The sequence below is a fragment of the Rattus norvegicus genome, chromosome 1 (assembly GCF_036323735.1).
Source record: "Rattus norvegicus strain BN/NHsdMcwi chromosome 1, GRCr8, whole genome shotgun sequence".
In the NCBI taxonomy this organism is placed as follows: Eukaryota; Metazoa; Chordata; class Mammalia; order Rodentia; family Muridae; genus Rattus; species Rattus norvegicus.
Window position 1 is genome coordinate 72,470,650 of NC_086019.1, and position 27,966 is coordinate 72,498,615.

At 36.0% G+C, this 27,966-nt stretch overlaps 1 protein-coding gene across 1 annotated transcript; it reads left to right on the top strand.

Moving 5' to 3' along the window:
* Positions 1–376: 376 nt before the first annotated feature.
* On the top strand, positions 377–27,233 carry LOC134484881 (vomeronasal type-2 receptor 116-like). The gene is made up of 6 exons (XM_063280762.1): positions 377–591; positions 11,514–11,805; positions 12,242–13,042; positions 14,152–14,379; positions 15,411–15,528; positions 26,311–27,233. The coding sequence occupies exons 1-6, from the start codon at positions 377–379 to the stop codon at positions 27,231–27,233; spliced, it is 2,577 nt and encodes an 858-aa protein (XP_063136832.1).
* Positions 27,234–27,966: the final 733 nt, after the last annotated feature.

Consider the following 27,966-nt stretch of genomic DNA (forward strand, 5'->3'; position numbering starts at 1 on the left):
ATCATCATCAGTAGCTTTCCCATGAGTAGATTGTTGGTTCATATTTGTGATGAATTCACTAAGGCTTTTGGGTCTTGGGATTGAATGTCTGTAGCCTTCTGTGAAATCATAATTGCCTGTGGCTGGAGAAAATCCTTAAAAATATTTTTTAACCATAATGAATGCAGGAACTCAGATTCAAAGCCTGTGGGAACAAAATATTGGGCATTTCGAGAGTTGAGTGAAGAGTCATTTTAGAAAGAACTTGGGACTATTCAAGTGATAACTTCAGTCACCAATAAAATCGTAAACAAACATGCAGACATAACATGCATATTTGCTGGACCCTACAGGGTCTACCTTACCATCCTCACAAAGAGGTGGATATTTTGCTAATATGCAGTTCTCATGGATTTCTATTTCTTGGTTTCTGCAGATTCCAATTCTTTCAGGCTCCTACAGAAGCAGTGAGTGCCTAGTCAGGATGAATTACCGCTTAAATGGTAAAGGAAACGTGGTGATTGTTCGATTTTTCCCTCCTTTTGCTGCCTACCCTCTCAACAAAACAACTGATTGGAGGATGACTAAATTTACTAAAGAGTTTATGATCGAGTGAGTCCTTTATACATTTATTTATTCTGTTTCAATATTTGACATTCTTATGCCTGGAAAAGGACAGATTCAAACATCATTATTCTAACATTTTACCACTTTAAGACATTTTCTCTCTTCCATTTCTACATCCTTTTGCAATGCTTCTTTTTGGTGATTCACCTGGTACTTTCAAAGGCAAAGGAGTTTAAGCTTTTTACCCTATATCCCCTCATATTATCTGCCCTGCCTACAACTCCTCAAAATTTGAATGTTTTCAATGTTAGCTCTACAGGAAAATAAATACATACTAAAAGTTTAATAGACTATTTGAGGGGGTTCTGCAAATATAGCTGTACTCCTATGAGAACAGATAATGCGACTGAGGTTATTTTCAAGCAATTTCCTTGTGTGACACTGGAGTGACAAATGTTGTCTCTGTGTGCTGATAATGACTTGGAAGCAGGAATGTCAAACTTAGGAATTGAGACTTCCTCTCTGCTTTAGAAATAACTTTATCTAACTTTTAATATTTGTAGTCTCTGATAACATTGACTTATTTGCTCCATATATAGACAATGTGTATTTGTCCACTGTCAAGAATGAACTTTTATGCACATACTGATTTTCCTTGGGTCTCTGAAAAAATGTTTCTAGACATTCTCAAAGATATAAGATATAAGACAAAAGTCAGACAAAAAATGTTTGATTTTCTTAAATCCTGATAATGAGAAACAATCATGCATTTCAGTGTTTAAAGGAAGACAGGTGTATTTTATCCCAGGCAGAATGTCAGTTGCTGTAGGTAACCACCCAATAAGTATCTGAAAACGAGAATTTCAGCTTGCTCTCAAGTCTCCATTCAACAATAGAATATGGAAATACATTCAGGAATTATGTTGGAGAGAATAGATGAAAATTCACTTAAAATAAACATAGAACTGAGGACAGATTATTATCACTGTGGGATTATTGTGTTTGCTAAAATGTGCATGAGCAGTTAAACCCTTAGTTCATCAGTGAATCATACAAATGTTCATGTGGGGAATGTCTTTTGGAAATTAAGGGTATTGCAATTGTTTAGTCAGAAATGAACATAAGAAACTCAGTGCAGGGAATTTACATATAATAATATAATAATCTGTGGTAGAGTCTACTAGCTCCAGGGTTCATTGATTAATTCAAATAAGATTACAAAGTGGTATGATCTACCAGACATTTGCACCATGCATACTAAGATGGAGACTATTCTGCTTTAGAGCTGATGGTATCCATGTTCTTCCTCTTCTCCATTGCTTTCCAGTCTGGACAGCTCAGGCACCACTGTCTATCACCCCGAGTCCTTCAGGATGTACTTCAGCAACCCCATGCTTGCAAAACCACACTTTTATTTACATATAGATCCATGAATTAATCTGCTCTACTCAGGTGGTAGACATGTTTTGTATATTTTGAACCTATAAAAGTTAATTCCTGTCTTCTTAATTTTGACAGCAAAAAAGTTAAATTCAATTAGAAAATTGACCTCTGTGGCTTGTTTAATACACCTAAGGAGAGAGTGCAGTAAAAGTGCAATATATTACCTTATGATGCTAGAAATAAAACCAAAATGAATTTATGATTATGAAAGCTATAAAATAACATGTCTGATTTAGGCAACATTTTTTAAATATACTTTTAATAGAGGGTGGGGCACATGCAGGCATATAAACTTCAAGGGTCACAATTGCGTTCATACATTTAATAAAATGTTTTAAATAGGTGTAAGAGACATTATATGTCATTTCCAAGAGAAATTGTTCTCTCTTTATTCATTTAAATTTCTTCATGTTCTAATTTTACCTGCAAAATTATACTGAATCATAATAACTACAGAAGATCAAAAGTAGTGCAACTAGATTATTTTTGATGATGTATTTTGGTGTGGTCTAATTTTATAAATGAATTTAACTTTCTTGGTGTCAAAATTAAGATGACAATAAATGAATATTTCATAGGTTCAAAATACATGTAATACGCCTACCATCTGATTAAAGCAGATTAATTCATGAGACTACACATACACACTATAGAACTTTCATGCATGGTAGCTGATTTCCTTACAAAGCAATAATAAAAGACATTTTCTTTTTCTTTTTTTCCTTTTTCTTTCTTTTTCTTTTTCTTTTTTTTTTTTTTTTTTGGTTCTTTTTTTCGGAGCTGGGGACCAAACCCAGGGCCCTGCGCTTCCTAGGCAAGCGCTCTACCACTGAGCTAATTCCCCAACCCCAATAAAAGACATTTTCATTGTGTGTTAGAATGCTTTTCCCTCACACTAACTTAAAAAATAGTTGATTAAGCATGTACTTAGTATGTCCAAGTTTCATTATAGCAGTTATATATTCATTTGTATATTAATAATTAGAAAAGTTTTCTGTATTAGAAGAAAAAAGTGAAACTTTAAGTTATTTTCTACTTTTCTGTGGATAATTTTCAGTTTTCAGTAGTTTTCTAATTAAAGGACATAAATATCTATTTCTTGATTGCTTGAAACCCTTTTACAACTTGTCTACGTTAAATGGGTCTGATATTTCATACTGAAGGTACAAAATTACACAAACATTTAGTTGTAAAAGACATGTTTATTAGTTCTCAAACTCTAATGTTCAGATATGGCACATCTTTCCTGTTTTGTTCTAAAATCATTTCCAGCAGTTTCTTTAAGTTTTGCATTGATTGAGCTATACTTCATATTTATACACATTCATTTACCATCATGAACTCAGTAACTATTTTTGGGTAGAAGATGACAATTCATCCTATGTGAAACGAACAATGATTTTATAAACCATTGGTTGATAGAGGACAAAATGGTTCTGGTACAGAATGTTCACATGTTGAATATATTTTGAGAACAATATTTTATGTGGGTGGTTCACTAAATGCTGCCAGGTGCATAATGGACAAACAACATGAGACACTGAAACTTTATCTGGACGTTTATAAGGCAGGAAGTATATTACATATAGTGTTAGAATTGTCTGGCAATGTAACATAACTGCAGAATTTCTCTATTTAGCTTCTTCAGTCCTTTCTCTAACTACTCCATTTTTGTCCCTCTGTTCAGTCCAATGGTTAGCTGCAGGCATCCTCATCTATATTAGTAAGGCACTGGCCGAGCCTCTCAGGAGATATCCATGTCTGGCTCCTATCAGCAAGCACCTCTTGGCATCAGTCTGCCCCACTCTTTGTCCCTCCCATGAGTATTTTGTTCTCCCTTCAAAAAAACTGAAGCATCCACATTTTGGTCTTCCTTCTTTTTGAGCTTCATACAATCCGTGAATTTTTCTTAGGTATTCCAAAATTTAGGCTAATTTCCACTTACCAGCAAGTGCATACCATACCATGAATGTTCTTTTGTAACTGGGTTACCTCACTCAAGATGATATTTTCCACTTCCATCCATTTGCCTAAGAATTTCATGCAACCATTGTTTTTAATAACTGAGTAGTACTCACTTTGACTGCATTATCCTGATGGCTAAGGATGTGAAACATTTCTTTAAGTGTTTTATAATCATTTGAGTTCACTCTGATGAGAATTCTCTGTCTAGTTCTGTACCATGCCTTTATTTGAATTATTTGTCTTGTTGATATTTAGTTTTTTCTGTGTTATTATATATTTTGGATTTTAGCACTCTATCATATGAGGAGTTCAGTGTATCAAGAACCTCAACGTAAGACCAAACTAGTACAGATTATTACTGTTGCTCTTGTCTGCTCTATAGAACATAATGGTAAGACCCTATTGAAGAAGAAAATCCATACTTGAGTTGATGCATACAGAAAATTCAAACAGAACTAGATCCTAGAGCTTCATCCTTGATGGCTAGCTTTTTCAATGTGAGAAGATGCTCTGAACACTGTCAGAGGAAAAAAGTAAGCACCAACCCCATATAACTATCAGCCTTTTGAACTACAACAGTAAATATGGTAAGATTTGCCCCCTAGTACAAGAGTAAAAAGAACACTGTGCTGATTGGGCATAAATCTAGACAAATATGAAAAGATTGATTCTTCATTGAAGGTTTTACTCTGTAAGGTGGGCCTGTAGGCAAGACTCCACAGCATTTTCTCAATCACTGATTGATGTGTAAGGTCTTAGACTACTGTGTGTGGTGCCATCCTTGCACAAGTAGTTCTGTGCTATATTAGAAATCAGGTTAAGAAATTCACAAGCAGCGAGCTAGAAAATTTGCTTTATTGTTGTCTCTGTAAGGTAGATTCCTATTTCTAGGCTGCTACTTTGATTCCTGCTATGGTTTCCCATGTTTATGGACATGTAGGCAAAATAATTCTTTTCTTCCCCAAGTTTCACTTGGTCACTGTTTTACCAAAAAAAAAAAAGAAAGAAAGAAAGAAAAGAAAAAAAAAACAGGAAGCAAACTAAGACAGTTTTCATGAGATTAATAGCTCATACTATAATTGGAGTAAATTCTGCTTGACATGACAAAACCCACCTCTTGCACCAGTGTTGTGTCAAGAATTGACAATTACTCAAAATACAGGCCTTAGTACAGAAACAATTACCATTATCCTTCTACATTGATACAATGTAAAACTGAATCCCAACAATATATCATTATACATATTGATTCCCCCAACACCTGTCATAGAGGCTCCTACTGCTACTGCTACTACTACTACTACTACTACTACTACTACTACTACTACTACTACTACTACTATTAGCAACACAGTATTAAGAAAATGGTCCCAAAAGCTATCAAAAGAACCACAGACATATCCTGATCCTTCTGTTAGGAGTACCTTAAGAAGATCAAACTATATACACAACTGAAACATATATGCAAGGGGACTAGTCTATCCTATGAAGGCTTCTTGGTCATGAGTGCAGGTTTTCTGAGTCCCTATGAGCTCAGCTTAGTTGATTCTATGGATTTTCTTGTGGTATCCTTCACCTCTCTGGTTTCTACAATCGTGCCACCCCCTCTTTTACAGGATTCTCAAGCTCCACCTAATGTTTGGTTTTAGATCTCAGCATCCGTTTCTATAAGTTGCTAAATGAATCTTTTCTGATACCAGAAAAGATTGGGATGTCACAGGAGGGCTCAGGTCAGTGGAAGATGGAAAGAGAATGTATGGAAAGAGACAACTGGAATGGAGGGGGGCATCTTGGGGACAAACTAGAAACTTAGTGCACTGAAAACTTCCAGGAATCTATAAGCATGACCCTTGCTAAGACTGTTATAATGAAAGATATGGAGCCTAAACTGGGTATCTCCTGTAACCCGGCAAGAATTCCAGTGGAAGGACTGGGACACCAGCCCAGAACAACAACAACAACAACAACAACAACAACAACACTCAAAAAACAAAACAAAACAAACAAACAAACAAAAACAACAACACCAAAAAACCTTAGACAATTTTCGTACATTTAATATGTGTTGCGGGAAAAGTGGAACAGAAACTGTGGAAGTGCCCAAGCAGTAATTGGTCCACCATGAGATCCATGTTATGAGAAGTAGTAAACCCATGACACTGCCTAAAGTTTCAGGACCAATAAGCTGGATATCCAGAGACCTAAGATGAAATATGGGTAAATATTGCTATACTCATAGAAGCTACTATTTTAGAATAGGTAGTGATAGACACAATGATGCACAACAAATGCAAGTTCATAGAGTAAGAGGCAAGAGAATGTTCATCAAAGAAAGGATCATATCTCATTATTATACTCACAAAATTCCAAAAGACCGTAAAACATGTAAGAGCTAGAGGTGATGGGTGAATATCTGGAAACATCTAGACATAATAAAGCAGTAGCACTTAGGTATTTACCACAATTTTGAAAGCATGGGCTACACCTGTTTCAGCCCAGACCAGACTGAATCTCAGTATGCAGAAGGGAGTTGAGCAATCTCACACAAAGCTGCAGAGTGAAGGACAAATTTTAGTTACTGGGAGTGGATAAGACAATTTTCTGTAAGAATGCATAATTTCATAATTTGACATTTCAATGAGAGAACATGTGTTCAAGAATACTTGATTCACACAGATTTGTCTGAAAGAGTTTGTATACAAGGACAAAACGTTGGATGGGCAGACAGCGGGATTTGTCTTGAAAGAGTTAATGAAGGTTCGTGTCAGAACAAGAGAGTTTGTCAAAATCCAAAGTATCAGAAAACAGGTAAAAACTCTCGTACTGTGATTCTGATAGACAATAAAGTATAGTATATGCTGTCTCTTGGTTAATATGTCTAAGGTTTTGCCTATCATGTTCATTTTCTAAAGGAACTCACTCTTTGTTCTATTGACACTTTGTATGTTTTTTTTTTTTAGGTTGTTTGCTTATTTGTTTGTTTTCAACTGATTTTTTTGCAGTCCTGAATTTGAGTATTTTCTGTCTTCTATTCTTCTTTGGTGTGCTTTCTTCTTCTTCTTCTTCTTCTTCTTCTTCTTCTTCTTCTTCTTCTTCTTCTTCTTCTTCTTCTTCTTCTTCTTCTTCTTCTTCTTGCTAGAACTCTCAGGTGTACTTTTAAATTGCTTATATATGAATTTTCTATTTTATGTAGGCACTTTGTGCTATGAACTTTACTCTTAACACTGCTTTCATTGTGTCCCATAAATTTTGGTATGTTGTACCTTGATTTCATTTAATTCTAGAAATTCTATAATCTCTTTCTTTATTTCTTTTATGACCAGCGATCATGGAGTAGAAAGTTGTTCAATTTCATGAGTATGTAGGCTTTATGATGTTTCTGTTGTTGTTGAAGCCCAGCTTTAATCCATGGTTATCTGATAAGATATGAGTCAGTATTTCAATTTTTTGTGTATGTTGATGCTTGCTTTGCGACTGACTATGTGGTCAATTTTGGAGAAGGATCCATTAGTTGCTGAGAAGAAGGTATATTTTTTGTTGATTTGGTGAAATATTATATATATATTTATATATATATATATCTTTTAGGTTCATTTCATTCATAATATATGTTAATTTTGTATTTTAATATTTAGTTTTTGTATGAATGTCCTGACAATTGATGAGATTGAAGTCTTCCACTACTAAAGTATGTGATTCCATGTGCAATTTTTCTATAGCATTTTTTTTCTACAAATGTGTGTGCCCTGTGTTTGGGGCATAAAAGTTCAGAATTTAGGTATCATCTTGGTAGAAGTTTCCTTTGATGCATGTGAAATGGCCTTCCTTACTTCTTTGGTTAATTTTGGTTTCAAGCATATTTTATTAGATATTAGATTGTCTACTCCAGCTGTCTTCTTGGGTTTATTGGCTTAGACATTTTGGCCCTATATTCTGAGGTAATATCTATCTGTATTGTTGAAGTATGTTTCTTTTATACAGCAGGATGATGGATCCTATTTTGGCAAACATTCTGTTAACATGTGTCTTTTTACCTGAATATTGAGGCCAATGGTGTTGAGAGATATTATTGATCAATGACCTGAGGTGGACTCAGCCATATTTCCAAGGATGGTCTCTCGTTGTTTGGGAGTAGACTATAATGGCTAAATAAGAGAAGAATAAGATGTAGGGATCCACTTTTCTCCTGAACTCCTAAACTGGAACTAAAAGTGTTCACCAGTGTTCACTGTGAGATACATGAGTACTGGGGTTCAAGATCAATTTCTCATGTTGAAATGGCAAGCACTTTCCTTAGTGAGCACCTTCTCAATCCTAGTGTTCATATGTTTAGATGAAAATCATGATAAATATTTAATATTTTATAATCTTAATTGTCTCATAGTAAGGAATTAATCTAATATCTAAAAATAGATACTATCTACGCGATACAATCTACTATCTTAAAAAAAGTTCTTCCAAATAAATATACACAAAAGATGCAAATGATGTTACTCATAGTTTAATAGGTCAAATTAACATATGAAGAAAATTAGAATCTTCTGATTCATCATGGAAGTGAAAAGAAAATGCAAAATGAGCAAAAAAAAATCACTGTCTTGAATATGATTTTGGTGTAATTAGAAAGTGACAGGCAGAAAATTGAGGTTCATCCCTAGTTTCTCATCCTATGGTAAATTCAACTCAAAGCATCAAATACATGGATATAAAATGGGAAACATGTCCACACACCTATGTTTTAAGGTGCCCTGTTTTGTTTCTTCCAAATATCTCCACTTTCCCATAACTCTACTTCTCTTATATCAGAAAAATCATAATACTTGGGTTTTTTTTTTTTTTTGGTTTTAGATTGTCACTGTTCATTGAGAAAAAGCATAGATTACTAAATACACAGGGTTCCTCTGGATCATCCAAGATTGTTTTGTTTTCTTATGGACTTAAGATGTTATTTATCTCCCTTTCCAATGTTCTTTCCAAAAATGAAGAAAATAATATTGCATTTTTATGAGTTACTAAAAATATGTCACACAAGAATGAACTTTGATACACAATTCAAGCTAACTTTTTACAAAGTACTACCCTAATTAAACTAACATGTATGGATATTGTATTATTTGCGTGAACTATAATGATAGTTCCCCATGTGTATAAATTTTGTTGTTAAAGCGTATATTACTTTTTCCCTATTGACTAGTATTTAGTGAATGAGTAAATAGATAAAAAGGTTACATGTTTACAGTGAAAATGTGAAACCTGAATGTACATCTACAGATTGTTTGTTAAAAAGGAAAAAAAAAGCAGGGGCATTGCACTGCATATGTGTAAACCTGTTGCTCTTTATAAAATGAGGGACAGAGGCAGGAGAATCCCAACTGTCCTGTGAGTTATAAAATGACATGGTATTAAACAAGGATGATGATGATTCTTTCTGTAAATGTTTTAAGCCTAGCATCCTTTTGCATAGATACACACACACACACACACACACACACAGAGAGAGAGAGAGAGAGAGAGAGACAGAGACAGAGACAGAGAAGAGAGAAGAGAGAGAATTATGTACATATATCCCACAAACACTCACATAAAATTAATCATAGAAATGGCATCTGATATCCAGTTGAATGACCTGGGTATTCATGAATTAACAATGTCTTAGTAGCTGGTGGCTTGATCAAGAAACATTTGTGGGGTTTTTTTTTTTTTGTTCTTTTTGTTTGTGTGTGTGTGTGTGTGTGTGTGTGTGTGTGTGTGTGTGTGTGTGTGTGTGACTTGCAGATGAAGTTGAATTCCAGAAAATGAAAGACCTGTTTCTAATTGATGGACAGAATTAATCATGGGTACATAGAAAATGAATTGATCCATTTTGGAGATCAAGGTCTTGAGAGGTCCACATTCAGGGTTCTGCAACATCCTAAAGAATCAAAACTGTGTGCCATATTCGTCATATGAAAACTTAATATAGTAGAAGCTTCTCAAAAACTTATACATACTTTGAAAGAAATCTCAATGGATTCATCAAATAACACGTGAGACCAAGCCACAACTATTATTCTCATCAAAAAATGAAACTTACAGTTCTGGGAATGGGTTAGGTGAGTTGTTGGCCAGATGAGCCTCATGGAAATATACAAACAACTCAGACTACAGCCAAGGCTATTGGTTGTTCAATATAAAATTAAGGAAAGCACTACTGTTGAAAACGATAGCAATACAATGTACTGGACACGAAGAATTTGAGCTAGTGCCTTCCCAGAGCCTTTATTTCTATGGAGTAGCATTCTAGGTACTGGAAAGTACTTTGCACTCTATCAAAGGAGAAATGTACAATTCACCCCAGCTACAGACCCTTTGATCATTAACAGCTTTCTGGCTGCAACATACAAGTATGCAATAGTGCAATATTGGCACAAAGCTTATGGGACTAACCAAGAAATTTCTGACTAGATTTAAGGTTCACTCCTCCCTGAGATGGAATTCAACACGGCTCAGGTTTCTAAAAACCTAAAACTAAACAGTCCATGGACCTTGGGGAGAACCAAACAGTATTGTTTTGCTAAAGTATGTAGCAATAAAATGACTCCTTAGAACATTCTTTTAGGTAGATCAATGTCTCATTCAACTATCGTCATAACACTTTCAAGAAGCAGGATGAATTCATAAAACTTACTCAGGGCTCATGTAATGATGCAAAAGATGAGGTAAAAATTCTACTAGACAGAGAAGATGGAGAACACTCTGGAAAGAAGGGCTTCTAAATAACAAGACATATGAACTCACAGGGACTATGAAAGGATGCACAAGACCTGTATCATTTTAGGTCAGATGAGGTACCAGTGCTGAGAAGGGAAGTGGAGACAAGCCCCCTTCCTTAATTCAGAAGCTGTCTCCAAAATATGACTAGTTCCTTTCCAAACCCAGTGGGAAATACAAAAATTAGTTTCCACCAAAGAATTCTCATTGGGTATGCAAACTATTATTAAGACCAGGGCCCATGTTCAGGAGTAAGTAGAAAACAAAATTAATCAACAATAGAATTTTGAAGGGTAATTTTTTATTACAAGTTTTTTGCATATGTGTTATGTTTTTGTTGTTTTTAATGGTTTTTTGTATATGAAAAGAAGTATTTCTCTACATCTCTATGTATTTTTCATCCTTGTCCTTTTCTTTGATTATTTTTAATTTATTTATTTGCATATTTATTTTGTACTATTCTGGCTATTTGCTTATAGTTTACTTTATTATAATTTTAGATGCATTTTGTTTTCTCTCAACAGAAAGAAAGAATGGGTGTAGATTTTGGTGGAACGAGATGTAAGGAGGACCTGGGAAATGTTGGTGGAGGCAAACTGTAATTAGAATATATTGTATGAAAATAAACTATTTCTGAGTAAAAGAAGAAAGAATACTACTGTTTTAATACCACCAAATATTGGTAAAATATTTAAACATGGAGTTTAGGAAACAGATGCATTCAAAATGAAAAAGCAATTACATTAAAATTGCACCTAAATTATGTGGTATGTGGTATGATGCTTAATATTCTTCTACTTTCTATCCAGGTTTAAGTTGAGGAACTACCAATGTATTTTGGCCATGAAGTTTGCCATTGAGGAGATCAACAGCAACCCCTTTCTTTTACCCAACACATCCCTGGGATTTGAGGTCCACAATATCCCACATGGTCAAAGGAATATTCTAGCCAATCTCTTTGGCTCACTGTCAGGGTCTGATCATGTCATTCCTAACTACAGAAATCCAAGAAAGAGCAATTCAGCTGCTGTACTTACAGGACCATCATGGGCAATATCTGAAAACATAGGGACACTGCTGGATCTTTACAAATTTCCACAGGTGAGAGGGTGATGAGATAGGACATTGAGTCAACTCTACTTGATGACATGCTAGGATGCTGTGAGGGAAATGAGGGAAAATTAATTATGTTCATGGATAGGGAAATGGTGTATATAGTTGATGGTACATCTATACTTTTATAGCTTATAATATGAATGGTAGAGTCAGCACAGCATACTATTGAACCAAGGAATATTTTCTGTACTTTTTTGGACAACTAATAGGAAGTCAAGTTTGATCTTCAAATATGGATTTTCATACAGTGTTCAAACTTTAACTGTAGAATTGAAATAAGCTGTGTGACAATTTTCTTTCTTCCTCTCTTCCTCTCTTCCTCTCTTCCTTCCTTCCTTCCTTTCTCTCTTTCTTTCTTCCTTTCTTCTTTCTTTCTTTCTTCCTTTCTTTCTTTCTTTCTTTCTTATTTTTTTTCCTACAGCTTACTTTTGGGCCTTTTGACAGTCTCTTGAGTGAACAAAGACAGTTTTCTTCTCTGTACCAGGTGGCCCCCAAGGATACATCTCTGACACGTGGCATTGTATCTTTGATGCTTCATTTCAAGTGGATCTGGGTGGGGCTATTAATCATAGATGATGACAAAGGTGCCCAGACACTGTCAGATTTGAGAAGTGAGATGGATAAAAATGGAGTCTGCATAGCATTTGTGGAAATGATCCTTGTCAGCAGGGGTTCATTTTTGACCAAATCCTGGAAAAATCAGGTGCAGATCCTGGAATCATCATCAAATGTGATTATCATTTATGGGGACTCTGATTCTCTATTAAGCTTGATAGTGAATATAAAACAGAAGTTACCTATGGGGAAAGTCTGGGTTCTGAACTCACACTGGGATAATTCCAGATTTGATGATTATTTCATGATAGATTCATTGCATGGGGCTCTTATTTTTTCACACCACAATGAAGAAATTGTTAATTTTACAGATTTTATCCAGGCAGCCAATCCTTCCAAATACCCAGAAGACATTTATCTTCATGTATTGTGGCACTCATTCTTCAATTGCTCATTTTTTAGGAAAGATTGTAAAATTTCACAAAACTGTTTGCCTAATGCCTCCTTGGGATTCTTGCCTGGGAACATATTTGAAATGGCCATGACTGAAGAGAGTCACAATGTATACAATGCTGTGTATGTTGTAGCCCACAGCCTTCATGAGATGATTATCAATCAATTTCAAACTCATGGAAAAGGAAAAGAAATGACATTCTTCCCCTGGCAGGTGATGACACTTCAGTTGTATTGTGACATAAGCAACATTGCACGCTAAGGTTTTATAAATGCACTCTAAATTTGCAATATATACTTTAGACTATTTTGGAGAAAACCTGAAAGAGAGACTGTACAAAGAAAAATCCCTTTTAAGTCAATATATAGTTGCATTTCAAAGGGCCATGCAATATTTTCTTGGTAAAAATTTCAATATGAAAATTCCATTTACTCCAGAGATTTCAAATAACAGACAAGACAGAGGCTCGAGACCCCATATGTACAACAATGCCAAGCAACCAGAGCTTCCAGGGACTAAGCCACTACCCAAAGACTATACATGGACTGACCCTGGACTCTGACCTCATAGGTAGCAATGAATATCCTAGTAAGAGCACCAGTGGAAGGGGAAGCCCTGGGTCCTGCTAAGACTGAACCCCCAGTGAACTAGACTGGTGGGGGGAGGGCGGCAATGGGGGGAGGGTTGGGAGGGGAACACCCATAAGGAAGGGGAGGGGGGAGGGGGATGTTTGCCCGGATACCTGGAAAGGGAATAACACTCGAAATGTATATAAGAAATACTCAAGTTAATAAAAAAAAATTATCACAATGTACCTGAACACTTCTAAAATGCTTATGTTTTTTAAATGATCACTTATAAGATCATTCATTTTATAGTATGAAACTCTAAGTGTTTGCAAAATTTAGTTGGGTATGATTATATTTTCAAAGAAGCTGAGAATTTTCTCCATGCACAGTCATGATTTAGAGGTACTTGGTTGTAAAGTTTTTAATGAAACTGACTGTAACCTTTAGAAGTCTAATGATGTTTTCATTATCCTTGGATATCATATCTTAGATGATATTGATCTTATATTAAAGGTGCTTTTCATACCAGATATTAAGAATCAAAAGGAGGTGTTTCAGGGGTTGGGGATTTAGCTCAGTGGTAGAGCACTTGCCTAGCGAGTGCAAGGCCCTGGGTTCAGTCCCCGGCTCCCCCCCCCCCCAAAAAAAAAGAAAAGAAAAAAGAAAAAAGAAAAAAAAGGAGGTGTTTCCTATTTCTGCTTCTGGTTAAATTCTCAGTAAGTTATGTAACATAAGCATATGCATCTCTTTTAGCTTCACCCTTTTCTAAAGAACAAACAATTTATCAATCCTGCTGGAGACAATGTGGTTCTGGATGAGAAAAGGAAATCACATGTACAGTATGACATTTTCAACTTCTGGAATTTTCCAAAAGGTCTTGGGCTAACTGTGAATGTAGGAACATTTTCTGCAAGTGTTCTAGAGGGCCAGACTTTGTTTGTAACTCAAAACATGATACAATGGGCCACAGGATTGACAGAGGTGGGTTGCAAGCTACTTCAGTATGTTGGCTCGTATGTAAAAATCAAAAATATATCTCTGAGTGTCAAGACTTCATTGCTCAAACAGGACCCATTCATAGAAAGATAATATAGACACTAAAAAGAGTTATCTTAACACCTAATTTGGACTAATGAACTACTTAATGGCACCAGCTCCTTTACTTAATTCTATAAATACGGAATCTTTTCAGCATGATTTTCATCATCATCAGAGATCATCTGACAGAATATTTATTTGATTCCAGCTTGGAAATTTTCAGTTCATGGTCAGTTGGGCTTTTGCTTCTAGGCTCCTTTCAAGACAGAAAAGCAAGATTAGAATGTGTAGCTGTGTTAGTGGTTTGTTCTGCTGTTTCAAAAATGCTACCTAATGAAACAATATCGGAGGTTTTCTCTTGGTTCACATTTTGAGAGTATATTCTATCAATGGAGGAAGCTATATTCTTAGTGGTGGAGGCAATGACTCACATTACATCAACAATCAGGGTGCACAGACTGTTCAGTGCTGCTGCTACCATCCTTTTGGCCTTTCATTTACTCAGGAACCATGACCATTAAATCAGGGTCACCCACTACTAGAGATGATCTTTTGAACTCCAGTAATCTAATCTAAAATCAACTTTTCCCATAATTCTCTTACATTGCTTTCTATAATGTTTCTAAAACCTATGAATTGATAAGAATAACTTTTTACCATAGGAAAAATGATTTGTGTTTGTATTAAAGAATAAAGAGGCAGTAGGCTTGTGATCATACCAAGATATGATGCCAACAACCTAAAATTTTACTTTCATGACTCAACTCAAGAGCTTTCAACAATTTACTAACAAATTCATGTTATTAGAGTCAAGCATTTTCCATATGAGCTTGTGAATGATTCATTAATATTAACTACAATTCAACTATCTGCATTTAGAGAAATTGACATAAACAAGTTAATGGTTTCAAAACCACTCTATTGGAGATTCCATTAAAAACCTGACAATTTGCTATTACACATTGTATTCCCAGATTCCACAGTCTGTATGCAGTGAGAGCTGTCATCCTGGATTCAGGAAAACCCACCACAAGGCTGCCTGTTGCTTTGACTGCATTCCTTGTTCAGAGAATGAGGTTTCCAATGAGACAGGTAAGTCTCAGTCATGAAGAAGACATTCAAACCTGTCGACATCTGCAATATCTAAGCAAAAGGAAAACATCTGTAAGTGAGCTGCAATCAGTTCAGTTAAAAATGAATTTTATTAAAAATGTCACCCTTCCAAATGTCACAGGTTACAGTACATTTTCTAACATAAATAATTCACGCTTAACATTGAAATTCATACCTGCTTTGTGTTCTTCAAACATTGTAGTTATGACTGACTTCAGAAAACCACTCTATCTACAACAAAGTAATGTGCTACATTTCACCATGCATTTTGACTTAGCTTTTTTCTATTGATATGACAAAGCAACATGAGTTTATAGGACTTAAACTATTTCTGTTGTTGTTGAAGTCTAACTCTAATCATGGTGGTCTGATTGGATACAGGAGTGTATTTCAGTTTTCTTCAATATGTTGAGACTTACATTGAGATCAAGTATGTGGTCAATTTTTGAGAATGTTCTATGAGGTGCTGAGAAAAGGTGTGTTTTTTTTTTTTTTTTTGAGTAAAATGTTCTGTAGATATCCATCTGGTCATTTGGATCCATAATGTCTTTTAATTTATTATTTCTCTGTTAATTTTTATTAATTGGTGAAGTAGGATATTTAATTCTCTCACTATTAATGTGTGTGTGAGGTTCAATATGTGATTTAGGTTTCAATAATGTTTATTTTACAGATGTGGGCGCTCATCACAAATATCATCTTGGTATATTTTTTTCTCTGATGAACATAAAATGTCTTTCTCCATCTCTTTGATTAAATTTAGTTTTAAGTCTATTTTGTTAGATGTTTGAATAGCTATACCTGCTTGCTTCTTGGGTCCATTTGCTTATAAAAACTTTTGCAAACATTTACTCTGAGGTAAAGCCTATATTTGATGTTCAGATGTATTTCTTGTGAACAATAGAAGGATGGATATTGTTTTAATATTCATTCTATTAACCTGTGCCATTTTATTAGGAAATTGAGTCATAAATCTTAATACATGTTGATGATTAATGATTGTTAATTCCTAATATTTTAGAGGTGGTAATAGTGGTGTGTGTGTGTGTGTGTGTGTGTGTGTGTGTGTGTGTGTTTTCCCTTCCTTCAGTTTTGCTGATGTGAAATTATTTATTGCTTGTGTTTTCACAAGTTAATCTTCTTGTATTGAAGTTTTTTTCTAGAACTTTCTATGGGGATGTATTAATAGATAGATATAGTTTAAATATGACTTTTTCATGAAATACCTTGTTTCTCCATCTATGGGGAATAAAAATTTTGCTGACTAGCATCTGTCATCTCCCAAGAATCAGCAGAACATTTCTGTAGCCCCTTCTGGCTTTTAGAGTATTATTGAAATTATTTATTTCTTTTGTATTCTTGAGTAGAGTTACCTCATTAGGTTGGAGTTTTAATTCTACTACTTTTGTTTATGGCTTGGATGGTGAAATGATATTGTTGAAATTTGATTTTGACATGGAATATCTTGATCTCTTCATATATAGTGATTGAAAGAGTTGTTAGCTGTGGTAGTATGGGCTAGCGTCTGTGGTATCTTATGGTCTGCAAGACATCTTTACAAGCTCTTCTAGCTTTTAGGATTTCCTTTGGGAAGTCAGGGGTAATGTTAATAGATTTGCCATTATACATTATTGAGTCTTTATCTCTTGAAGCTTTTAATAATCTTTCTTCTGTACATTTAGTGTTTTGATGATTATGTGGCTTGGGAACTTCCTTTTCTCATCAAATCACTGGATGTTCTGCAAACTTCTTTTATATTTATAACCTTCTTAAGGTTAGAAAGTCATTCCTCTACAATATATTTTCTTTATTTTTATTGGATATTTTTATTTAAATTTCAAATGGTATCCTTTTCCCAGTCTCCCCTCCATAAACCCCTATCCCATCTCCAACCCCCTTCTTCTAAGAGGTTGTTTCCTCCATCTGCCCACCATTTCCCATCCCCCAACCACTTCCCTGCCCCCTCCCCCGCACTGACATTCCCTTACTCTGGGGAGTCCAGCATTGGCAGGATCAAAGGCTTCTCCTCCCTCTGGTGCCTAACCAGGTCATCCTCTGCTACATATGCAGGTAGAGCCTAGGGTCTATGTGTACTCTTTGGGTGGTGGTTTAGTCCCTGGGAGCTCTGGTTGGTTGGTATTTTTGTTTTCATGAGATTGCAAACATCTGCAGCTTCTTCAATCCTTTCTCTAACTCATCCAATCGGGAACCCTTTTCTTGGTTCAATGGTTGGCTGTGAGTATCTGCCTCTGTATTTGTCATGCTCTGGCAAAGCCTCTCAGGAGACAGCTATTTCAGGCTCCTCTCAGCATGCACTTCTTGGCATCAGTTATATTGTCTGTATTTGGTGGCTATATGTATATGGGCTGGATCCCCAGTTAGGACAGTGTCTGGATGACCTTAGTACTTAAAGAAATGTTTAACAGCCTTAGTCATCAGCGAAATGCAAATAAAAATAACACTGAGATTCCACCTCTCACCAGTCAGAATGACTAAGATAAAAAAAAAACTCAGGTGAGAACAGATGTTGATTAGGATGTGGATAAAGAGGAATACTCCTCCATTGTTGGTGGGATAATAAGCAGGTACAACCACTCTGGAAATCAGTCTGGAGTTTCCTCAGAAAATCAGATATAGTACTACCCAAGGACCCAGCTATACTACTCCTATGCATATACTCAAAAGATGATGCAAAATAAAACAAGCTATTTCAAAGCACTATGTTCAAAACACCTTTATTTATAATAGCCCGAAGCTGGCAAGAACCCAGGTGTCCCTCAAGAGAGAAAAGGATACATAAAATGTGGTACATTTACAGAACGGAATACTACTCAGGTATGAAAAACAATGACTTCATGAAATTCATAGGAAAATGGATGGAAGTAGAAAATATCATCCCAAGTGAGGTAACCCAATCATAAGAAAAACACATGGTTTGCACTCACTGATAAGTGGATATTAGCCCCAAATCTCAGGTTATGCAATGATACAATCCTCTGTAGTTTTGTTAAATGTGTTTGCTGGGTTTTTCAGCTGGAAATCTTTTTTTTGTATATCTATTACTTTTAGGTTTGGTCTTTTGCAATGTCCCAGATTTACTAGATGTTTTGTGTTAGGAGTTTTTAGATGAATATCCTTTTTGAGCAATACATTTATTTTTTTCTATCAAATCTTCAACCCATGAGATTCTTTTATACCATCTTGTGCATTCTGTTGGTGATATTTGCACCTGTAACTCCTGTTCACTTACCTAATTTTCATTTCCAGAAATCCCTCTTTGTGGTTTCTCTATTGCTTTATTTCCACTTTCTGTCCTTGAACAATTTCCTTTGCCAATTTGTACGTATATGTGTTTGTTTGCTTCTTGGCATTCTTTCTTTTTTACCTTTAATCTTTTTTTTTCAGTCTACTCCTTATACCACTTACCATTCTGTTCTCCTACAGATCTTTATCCCATTCCTCCTCCCCTGTCTTCAACAAGATATACCAACACACACGAACACACACACACACACACACACACACACACACACACACACACACACACACACACATTGGGGTCTCAGGTATCTCAAGGGTTAGATGCTTCTTCTCTCACTGAGACCAGAGCCAGAAATACTCTGTTCTATAGGGGTCTGGCATTTCAGACCAGTTGGTGTAGGCTTCCTGGTTGGTTGCTTAGTACCTAAGCAATCTTGGGGGTCCAGGTTAATTGAGACTGCTGGTCTTCAAGTAGGGTCACCCTCCTCTTCAACTTCTTCCAGTCTTTCCCTCATTCAAACACAAAGGTTGTTGACTTGAGATATTGGGTGGATATAAGTATCTGCATCTGTCTCAGTACACTACTTGTTTGACCTCTCATAAGGCAGGCCTTCTAGGCTCCTGTTTGTCAGTATACCATAATATCTATAATAGTGTCAGGCCTTGGAGCATCATCTTAAGATGAGTCCCACTATGTGCTGGACCTCCTCTCCCTCAGTCTCTTCTTAATTTTTGTCCCTGAAGTTCTATTAGACAGGAACATTTCTGTGTATGTGACTGCGGGATGGAAATCCAATTGCTCTGGTTGATGCCCTGTCTTTCTACTGGAGGTGAAGTCTACAAATTCCCTCTACCCACTATTGAATATTTCATCTAAGGTCACTCCCTTTGAGTCCTGAGAGTCTCTCACCTCCTAGGTCTCTGGTACATTCTAGAGGGTCTCACCACCTCCTATCTCCCACCTCCCAAAATTGAATATTTTCATTCATGCTGCTGGCCCTCAGAATTTCAATCTTATGCCCATAGTAACTGATTACATTCCCCAATTTCCTGTCCATTCTGATCTCCAACCTTGTTATGCCCTCCTTTTACTCTCTACTTTTCTGTTCCTCCAAAGTCGAATTGAAGCAGCTTCACTTGGGCCCTTCAGCCTGTTAACCTTCTTCTTCTTCTTTTTTTTCTTTTCTTTTCTTTTTTTTTTTCCGGAGCTGGGGACTGAACCCAGGGCCTTGTGCTTCCTAGGCAAGCGCTCTACCACTGAGCTAAATCCCCAACCTCTAGCTTGTTAACTTTCTTGAGTTCTTTGGATTGTATTATTCTGTACTTTTTTGGGATAAAATCCACTTATCAGTGAGTACATATGATACTTGTCCTTTGTGCTTGAGTTACCTCACTCAGGATGATATTTTCTAGTTCCATCTATTTGCCAGAAAAACTCATGATATTCTCATTCTTAATAGCTGAATCGTATTGCATGTGTAAATGAACCCCATTTTCTGTAGACATTCCTCCTTTGTGGGACATCTGGGTTGTTTCAGCTTCTGGCTATGATAAATAAGGCTTCTGTAAATATAGTGGAGCATGTGCATTTGTGAGATGGTGGAACATCATTTGGGCATATGCCCAAAAGTTGTACATCTGGGACTTCAGGTAAATAAATTTCCTATTTTCTAAGGAATCTCCAGATTGATCTCCAGGTTGTACTAGTTTGCAGTCAAACCAACAAAGGAGGACTGTTGCTCTTTCTACATATTCTCTCCAACATGTCACCTGAATTTTTTCTCTTAGCCATTCTGATTAGTGTTAAGTACAATCACAGGGTCATTTTGATTTGCATTTTCCTGATTACTAAAGATTTTCCTCATTTCTTCAAGTCAGCCTTTTGAGATTTCTCTTTTGTGGATTCTCTGTTTAATTCAATAACCCTTTTTTGATTGAGTTTTTGGTTTTTAGGAGGGCAGCTACTTGTTCTTTCTGTGTTTTAAATATTAGCATGGCATTGGATGTGGAGTTAGTATAAAAATTTTCCCAATTTGTAACTTGATTTATTCTATTGACTATATCCTTTGCCTTACAGAAGCCTTTCAGTTTCTTGAGGTCTCACTTATAAATTCTTGACTTTAGAGCCTGAGCCATCTGAGTTCTCCGTAAGAAACACCTCCTGCCCCTGTCAGTAAATTGAAGACTTGCTCTTTCCCAATTTCTCTTCCACTAGATTCTGTATATCTGATTTTATGTTGAGGTCCTTGATTCACATAGACATGAGTTGTGTGCAAGGTGACAAACATGAATGTATTTTCATTTTTCTGCACACTAACTGCCAGTAAGTTCAGCATCATTTATTAAAGATGCTTTCTTTTCCCATTGTATATTTTTTGGTATCTTTGTCAAAGATCAAGTGTCCATAAGTGTGTGGTTTTAAATCTGGGTCATCAATTCCATTCCATTGATCAATGTGTCTGTTGCTGTACCAATACCATTCAGTATTTTTTTTTAGATCACCATTTCTCTGTATATAGCTTGAATTCAGGGATGGTGATTCCCTCAGAAATTCTTTTATTGTAAAGAATTGTTTCTTCTATCCGGGGTCTTTGGTTTTCCATATGAAATTGAGAATTTGTCTTTCAATGTCAGTGAAGAATTGTGTTGTAATTTTGATGGGTATTTCACCATGGAATTTGTAGATTGCTTATTTGTAGGAGGGTCATTTTTATTATGTTAATCCTACTAATCCATGAACATGAAAGATCTCTCCAATTTCTGAGGTCCTCTGCAATTAATTTCTTGAGAGACTAGAAGTAAATGTCATATATACTTTTCACCTGTTTTGTTAGAATTACCCCGCGATATTTTATACTATTTGTGACTATTCTGAAGGATATGTTTTTCCTATTTTCTTTCTCAGCCAGTTTATTATATATAAAGGAAGGCTACTAATTTGTTTGAGGTAATTTTATATCTAGCCACTTTGCTGAAGTTGTTTTTCAGCTGTAGAAGTACCCAGGTAAAATTTCTGGAGTTGCTTATGTATGTGATCATTTCATCTGCAAATACCTTGACTTCTTCATGGCAAATTTGTATCCCCTTGATCTCCTTTGGTTGTTTTAATTGCTCTAGCTATTACTATATTGAATAGATACGGGGAGAGTGGGCATCCTTGTCTTATTCCTCGTTTTAATATGATTAATTCAAGTATCTCTCTATTTAACTTAATATTGGCTGTTGGTTTGCTGTCTCTCTGCCTCTGGTTAGTTTGGCTAAGAATTTATCTATCTTGTTGATTTCTCAAAGAATCAGCTCCTACTTTTGTTGATTCATTGCAAGGTTCTTTTTGGTTTCTACTTGGTTGCTTTCAGCTCTGAGTTTGAGTATTTCCTGCTGTCTACTCCTCTTGGGTGAATTTGCTTCTTTGTGTTCTAGAGTTTTTAGCTGTGCTGTCAAACTGCTAATATATGCTCTTTACAGTTTCTTTTTGGAGGCACTCAGAGCTATGAGCTTTCCTCTTAGCACTGCTTTCATTATATCCCATAAGTTTGGGTATGTTGTGCCTTCATTTTCTTTGAATTCTATAACTGTTTTATTTCTTTCTTTATTTCTTCCTTGACCAAGTTGTCCTTGAGTAGAACATTGTTCAGCTTCCATGTGTATGTGGGCTTTCTGTTGTTTTTATTGTTATTGAAGACCAGCCTTACTTCATGGTGATCTGATAGAATGCATGGGACTATTGCAGTATCCTTGTATCTATTAAGGACTATTTTGTGACTAATTATATGGTCAATTTTTGTGAAGTTACCATGAGGTGCTGAGAAGAAGGTATATTCTTTTGTTTTAGGATGAAATGTTATACAGATGTCTGTTAAATCCATTTGGTTCATATCTTCTGTTAGTTTCACTGTGTCTCTGTTTAGTTTCTGTTTCAATGACCTGTCCATTCGTGAAGAGTGTGGTGTTGAAGTCTCCTGTATTATTGTGCAGTTCAATGTGTGTTTTGATCTTTAGTAAAGTTCCTTTTATAAATGTATGTATCCTTTAAGGTTGATTTTTGCTTTCATAAATATGAAGTGTCCTTCCCCATCTTAGTTGTTAACTTTTGGTTGAAAGTCTATTTTACTGGATATTAGGAAGATACCCACTTATTTTTTGTTTTTGTTTTTGGTTTGTGTGTGCTTGTTTGTGTGTGTGTGTGTGTGTGTGTGTGTGTGTGTGTGTTTCTGTGTGTGTGTGTTTCTGTGTGTGTGTGTGTGTGTGTGTGTGTGTGTGTGTGTGTGTGTGAATTATTTGCTTTGGTGACTTTTTTCCAGCCTTTGTCTCTGAGGTAATGACTATCTTTGTCATTGGAATGTGTTTCTTGTTTGCAGCGAAATGATGGACTCTGCTTGCAAGTCCAGTCTCACCTTATGTATCTTTACTGGGGAAATTGAGTATGTTAACATTGAGAGATATTAAAGACAGATGATTGCTAGTTCCTGTTATGCTTGTTGTTGCAGATAGCATTGTGTGTGTGATTCTATCCTTTAGGTTCTGTTGTGAGATGATCAATATCTTGTTTTTTCTTTTGTATAGATAACTTCCTTGTGTTGGAATTTTCTCTCTAGAACCCTCTGTAGGGCTGAAGTGATAGATAGATATGTTTAAACATTTTGTCCTAGAATATTTTGGTGTCTCAACCTATGATGATTGAGAATTTTGCCAGGTATAGTATCTTGGGCTGGCATTTGTTTTCTTTTAGGGTCTGTATGGCCTTTGTCCAGGCTCTTCTGGATTTTAGGGTGTCTGTTGAGATGTCCTGTGTAATTCTGGTGTGCCTTTCATTATATGTTGCTTGGCTTTTCTCCCTCACAGCATCTAATATTCTTTTGCTGTTCTGTGCATTCAGTGTTTTGATTATTGTGTGACTAGAGGATTTTCTTATCTAGTCCAATCTACTTGTTTTTCTGTAGGCTTCTTGTACATTTATGGCCATCTCTTTCTTTCAGTTGGGGAAGCTTTCCTCTATGATTTTGGTGAAGATGTTTTCAGGTCCTTTGAGCTGGAAATCTTTACTCTCTTCCTGTTATTCCTAGATTTTTTTTCCCATTTTGTCCTGGATTTACTGGATATTTTAGGTTAAGAGCTTTTTACGTTTTTAATTTTCCTTGACTGCTGGGTCAATATCTTCTAAGGTATCTCATATGCCTGAGATAATCTTTTTGTATCTCTTATATTCTGTCATTAATGCTTGCATCTGTAGATCTTAACATCTTTCCTTGGTTTTCCATTTCCAGGGCTGCTTCCATTTCTGCCTTCTTTATTGTTTCCACTTATATCTTTAGGCCTTGGGCTGCTTTGTTCAATGTTTTAAGCCAATCGATTGTGTTTTCCTGTACTTTTTAAGAGGTTTATTTGTTTCCTCTTTAAGAACTTCTACTAGTTTACTGTGTTTTCCTGTTTTTCTTTTAGTGTAAATTATTTATATCCTCCTTAAAGGACTCTATCATCCTCAGGAGATAGGATTTTAAGGTACCATTATTGTTTTCAGGTGTGTTGTGTTATCCAGGGCTTGCTGTCATGATTGAAGAGGGTTCCGATGGTGGCAAAGTATATTGTCTTCTGTTGCTTATGATCTTGTGCTTGCCTCTTGCCATCTGATTATTTCTGGTGTTAAGTGGCCTGGGTGTTACTGTCTGAAGACTGCCTTCTGTGTCCCTGGGTTACTGCAGGTATCCTCTGAAGTCTTCAGACTGTGGGTTCTATAGCCAGGCATGTACTCAGGTTATCTCTTGCCTTGGCTGCAGCAGACCTTCAGACTATGCTGTCTTCTGAGGAGTAAACGAGCTGATCATCTGCCTGGCAGAGGTTGCAGGCTGGAATGGGAGTGTATTTCTCAGTTTTCGTTTCAGGATTTTTTTTTTTATTTCCTCCATATATATCTGTCTTTACTCTATTTCTTTTGGGGATTTTTTTTATCTCATTTCTGCTTTAAGGACAGAATCATCTTCATAAACTTTTTTCTTGTGCTTCAGCTGTGTTGAAATATTCCAGTATTACTGTCTTGGAGTAGATGGACTCTGGTAGTGGCATGTTGCCCAAACTATTGTTGATTGTTTTTAAGTGTCTGTGTTTGGGACCATTATAAGTCTCAATGCTCTTTTCTGCACTTGATTTTTGCTCCTTGGTTTCTGTTTCTTCTTTGGTCTGCTGGTCTTCATGGCCTGAATATTCTTGGGACCTGCCTGACCTCTGATTCAGAAGGAATTCTCTGAACGGTTTAAGAGCAGCACTTCTCATAGCCAGCTTGGTGCAGCAAGCTCTGTTTTTCTGAGTAGTGTAGCCTACACCTGTTCTCCTGACTTCTTTTGGAGGTATTGGACTTTTTCCTTATACTTTGGTTTACAACTTTATATTTTTTCTAGTGTGTTTGTACATGAGCATAAGAGTGAGGTTTTTAACCTAGTGAACATGATTGTTGGGGGGAGAGTGGTAATGGGGGGAGGATGGGAGGGGTACACCCATATAGAAGGGAAGGGGAGGGGTTGGGGGGATGTTGGCCTGGAAACGGGGTAGGGAAATAACAATCAAAATGTAAATAAGAAATACTCAAGCTAATAAAGATAAAAAAAATTAAAAAAAGAAGAGTGAGGTTTTTCATTGTTGCTTTGTTTAGTTTGATGGGCCTTTCTTTATTTCTCTGTTAAAGAAAATCAAGATCATAATGTTCTATATATGGAATATAACTGGTAATGTGATGATGTATAAAGAATCAGATATATTCAAATTAATGGGTTTATAGAATTGCAGATATATTAACATAATGAATATAAGGCAAAAATCTATAAGTGAGCATTACAATCTAAGATAAATTGACAATCTTTCAGGGACACAGTGTTCCAACATTGTTCAATAAGCGTAGGAATATATGAGAAGTTCTGTATCTAGTGTTACATACCTAGTATTGTACAGAGTTATGAGAACTGTGTCACAGGTGAAACCTTTTAAGGCTCCAAGAATTTCAGACTACTAATTCACTAAAATTCTTTCAGAGAATGGGGAAACTTAGGGAACAGTATGGATTTGAATGGATTTGTTTGACTTGATTTTTATGAATGTAGGTATATTTGGGACATGTATAGGAGAACTTCATTATAAGATTTAGATTCCAAATGATGCTCTCTTACTGGATTCAAGTCCAATATCCTCTTATGAATGTAGCTGTAGTAATAAAGAGGCATGTCAGAGCAAAGTTAGGTAGTGTTCTGATTTTTTTGAAAACAGATAGAACTGTGTCACTAAATGCAAGAGGACCATGTGTGTAAAGGCAAAGGAAGAAGCATTTGGGCTGTTTGATTCATGTCAGAATGAAGTAAAAGAAAATTGAGTTGAGACATATTATCTGGAAAGTGTTTTTATATTTGCATCATAAACAAAGCAAAATTGTTATGATTGCAGTGCAGTGTGCTGGAAATGCTTTAGAATAAAAGGGAAAACCAGAGTATGCACTCACTATAACCTCCATTTCTATAGATATGGATCAGTGTGTGAAGTGTCCAGAAACTCACTATGCAAACACAGAGAAGATCCACTGCCTAGAGAAGTCTGTTACATTTTTGGCATATGATGAACCCTTGGGGAAGGCATTCAGCTTCATGTCCCTGAGCTTTTCCTCACTCACAGCTGTTGTTCTTGTGGTGTTTCTGAAGAACAGAGACACCCCAATTGTCAAGGCCAATAACCTAGCTCTCAGTTACACCCTGCTGATCATTCTGTTCCTCTGTTTTCTCTGTCCCTTGCTCTTCATTGGCTGTCCTAGCACAGCATCCTTTATCCTGCAGCAAAACATTTTTGGACTTCTCTTCACTGGGGTTCTTTCTACTGTGTTGGCCAAAACTATCACTGTAGTGATAGCCTTCAAGATCACTGCTTCAGGAAAAATGAGGAGATGGCTACTGATATCAAGAGCCCCTAATTACATTATTCCCATCTGCACCCTGATCCAAGTTGCTCTTTCTGGAATTTGGCTGACAACCTCTCCTCCATTTATTGATAAAGATGCTCACTCAGAGCATGGACACATCATCCTCATTTGCAACAAAGGCTCATCTATTGCATTCCACTGCATCCTGGGATACCTGGGAACACTAGCGCTAGGGAGCTACTTTATGGCTTTTTTGTCTAGAAATCTGCCTGATACGTTCAATGAAGCCAAGTTTCTGGCTTTCAGCATGCTGGTGTTTTGCAGTGTCTGGGTCACATTTCTCCCTGTCTACCACAGCACAAAAGGAAAGATCATGGTGGCTATGGAAGTTTTCTCTATATTGGCTTCCAGTATATCACTCTTAGGTATCATCTTTGCTCCCAAGTGCTACATCATATTATTAAGGCCAGAAAAGAACTCACTTCATTATGTAAGGGACAAAACCTATAGTAGGAGACAAAAACCTTCGTAAAAACTAGCTTCTTTGTTTATTAAATTAAACAACATATTTAAAGGTGTTTTATTCTTCAGCATCTGAAAACTCACATATACAGCTCTTATGTGGTAGTTAATGCAATGATCTCTTATTTCGTTAGTGAATCATATTAGACTAAACTCTTTTTTTATGTTGAAATGTATGCTGTGTTTATAGTCTTCCTCCTGTATTCACTATTATTTTTATTTAGTTTTCTTTTGAAATCCTTATTTATGAGTTATTTCCCTTACAGAATTCACATGTTTTATTTATTTGACAACTTTATTCCTGAACAATTATTTTCTGTATCAATCATGTTTTGGTGAACAGTTTCAAGTTATATATAAACTTTGCCTTTTAGAAATATTTTATAAATTTGATATTCAACAGAGCAAATATGTATCAATACATCATTTTGTTTCTGAAGTCAAGACAGCTCACAATCTTATGCATTTTTATTTTATGTTTTATTCTGAAGAAATTGAATTCATTTGTACTTGATGTAAACTTTCATAAGGTTACTCTATGTCAGATCACTGCATAATTATCCCCATACCAAGTTATTTTGAAAGTAGGACTTTATTTTTTAACCCACTGCAAAATGTTAAACAGAAAAGCCAATTTGTAATCAATATGTGAAACCACCCTTTGAATTAGTGACATCAGATGTGAATATCTCTGACTCAGTTTTCACATCTCTGTTTTAGGCTAAACACCTTAAAAGCCATTG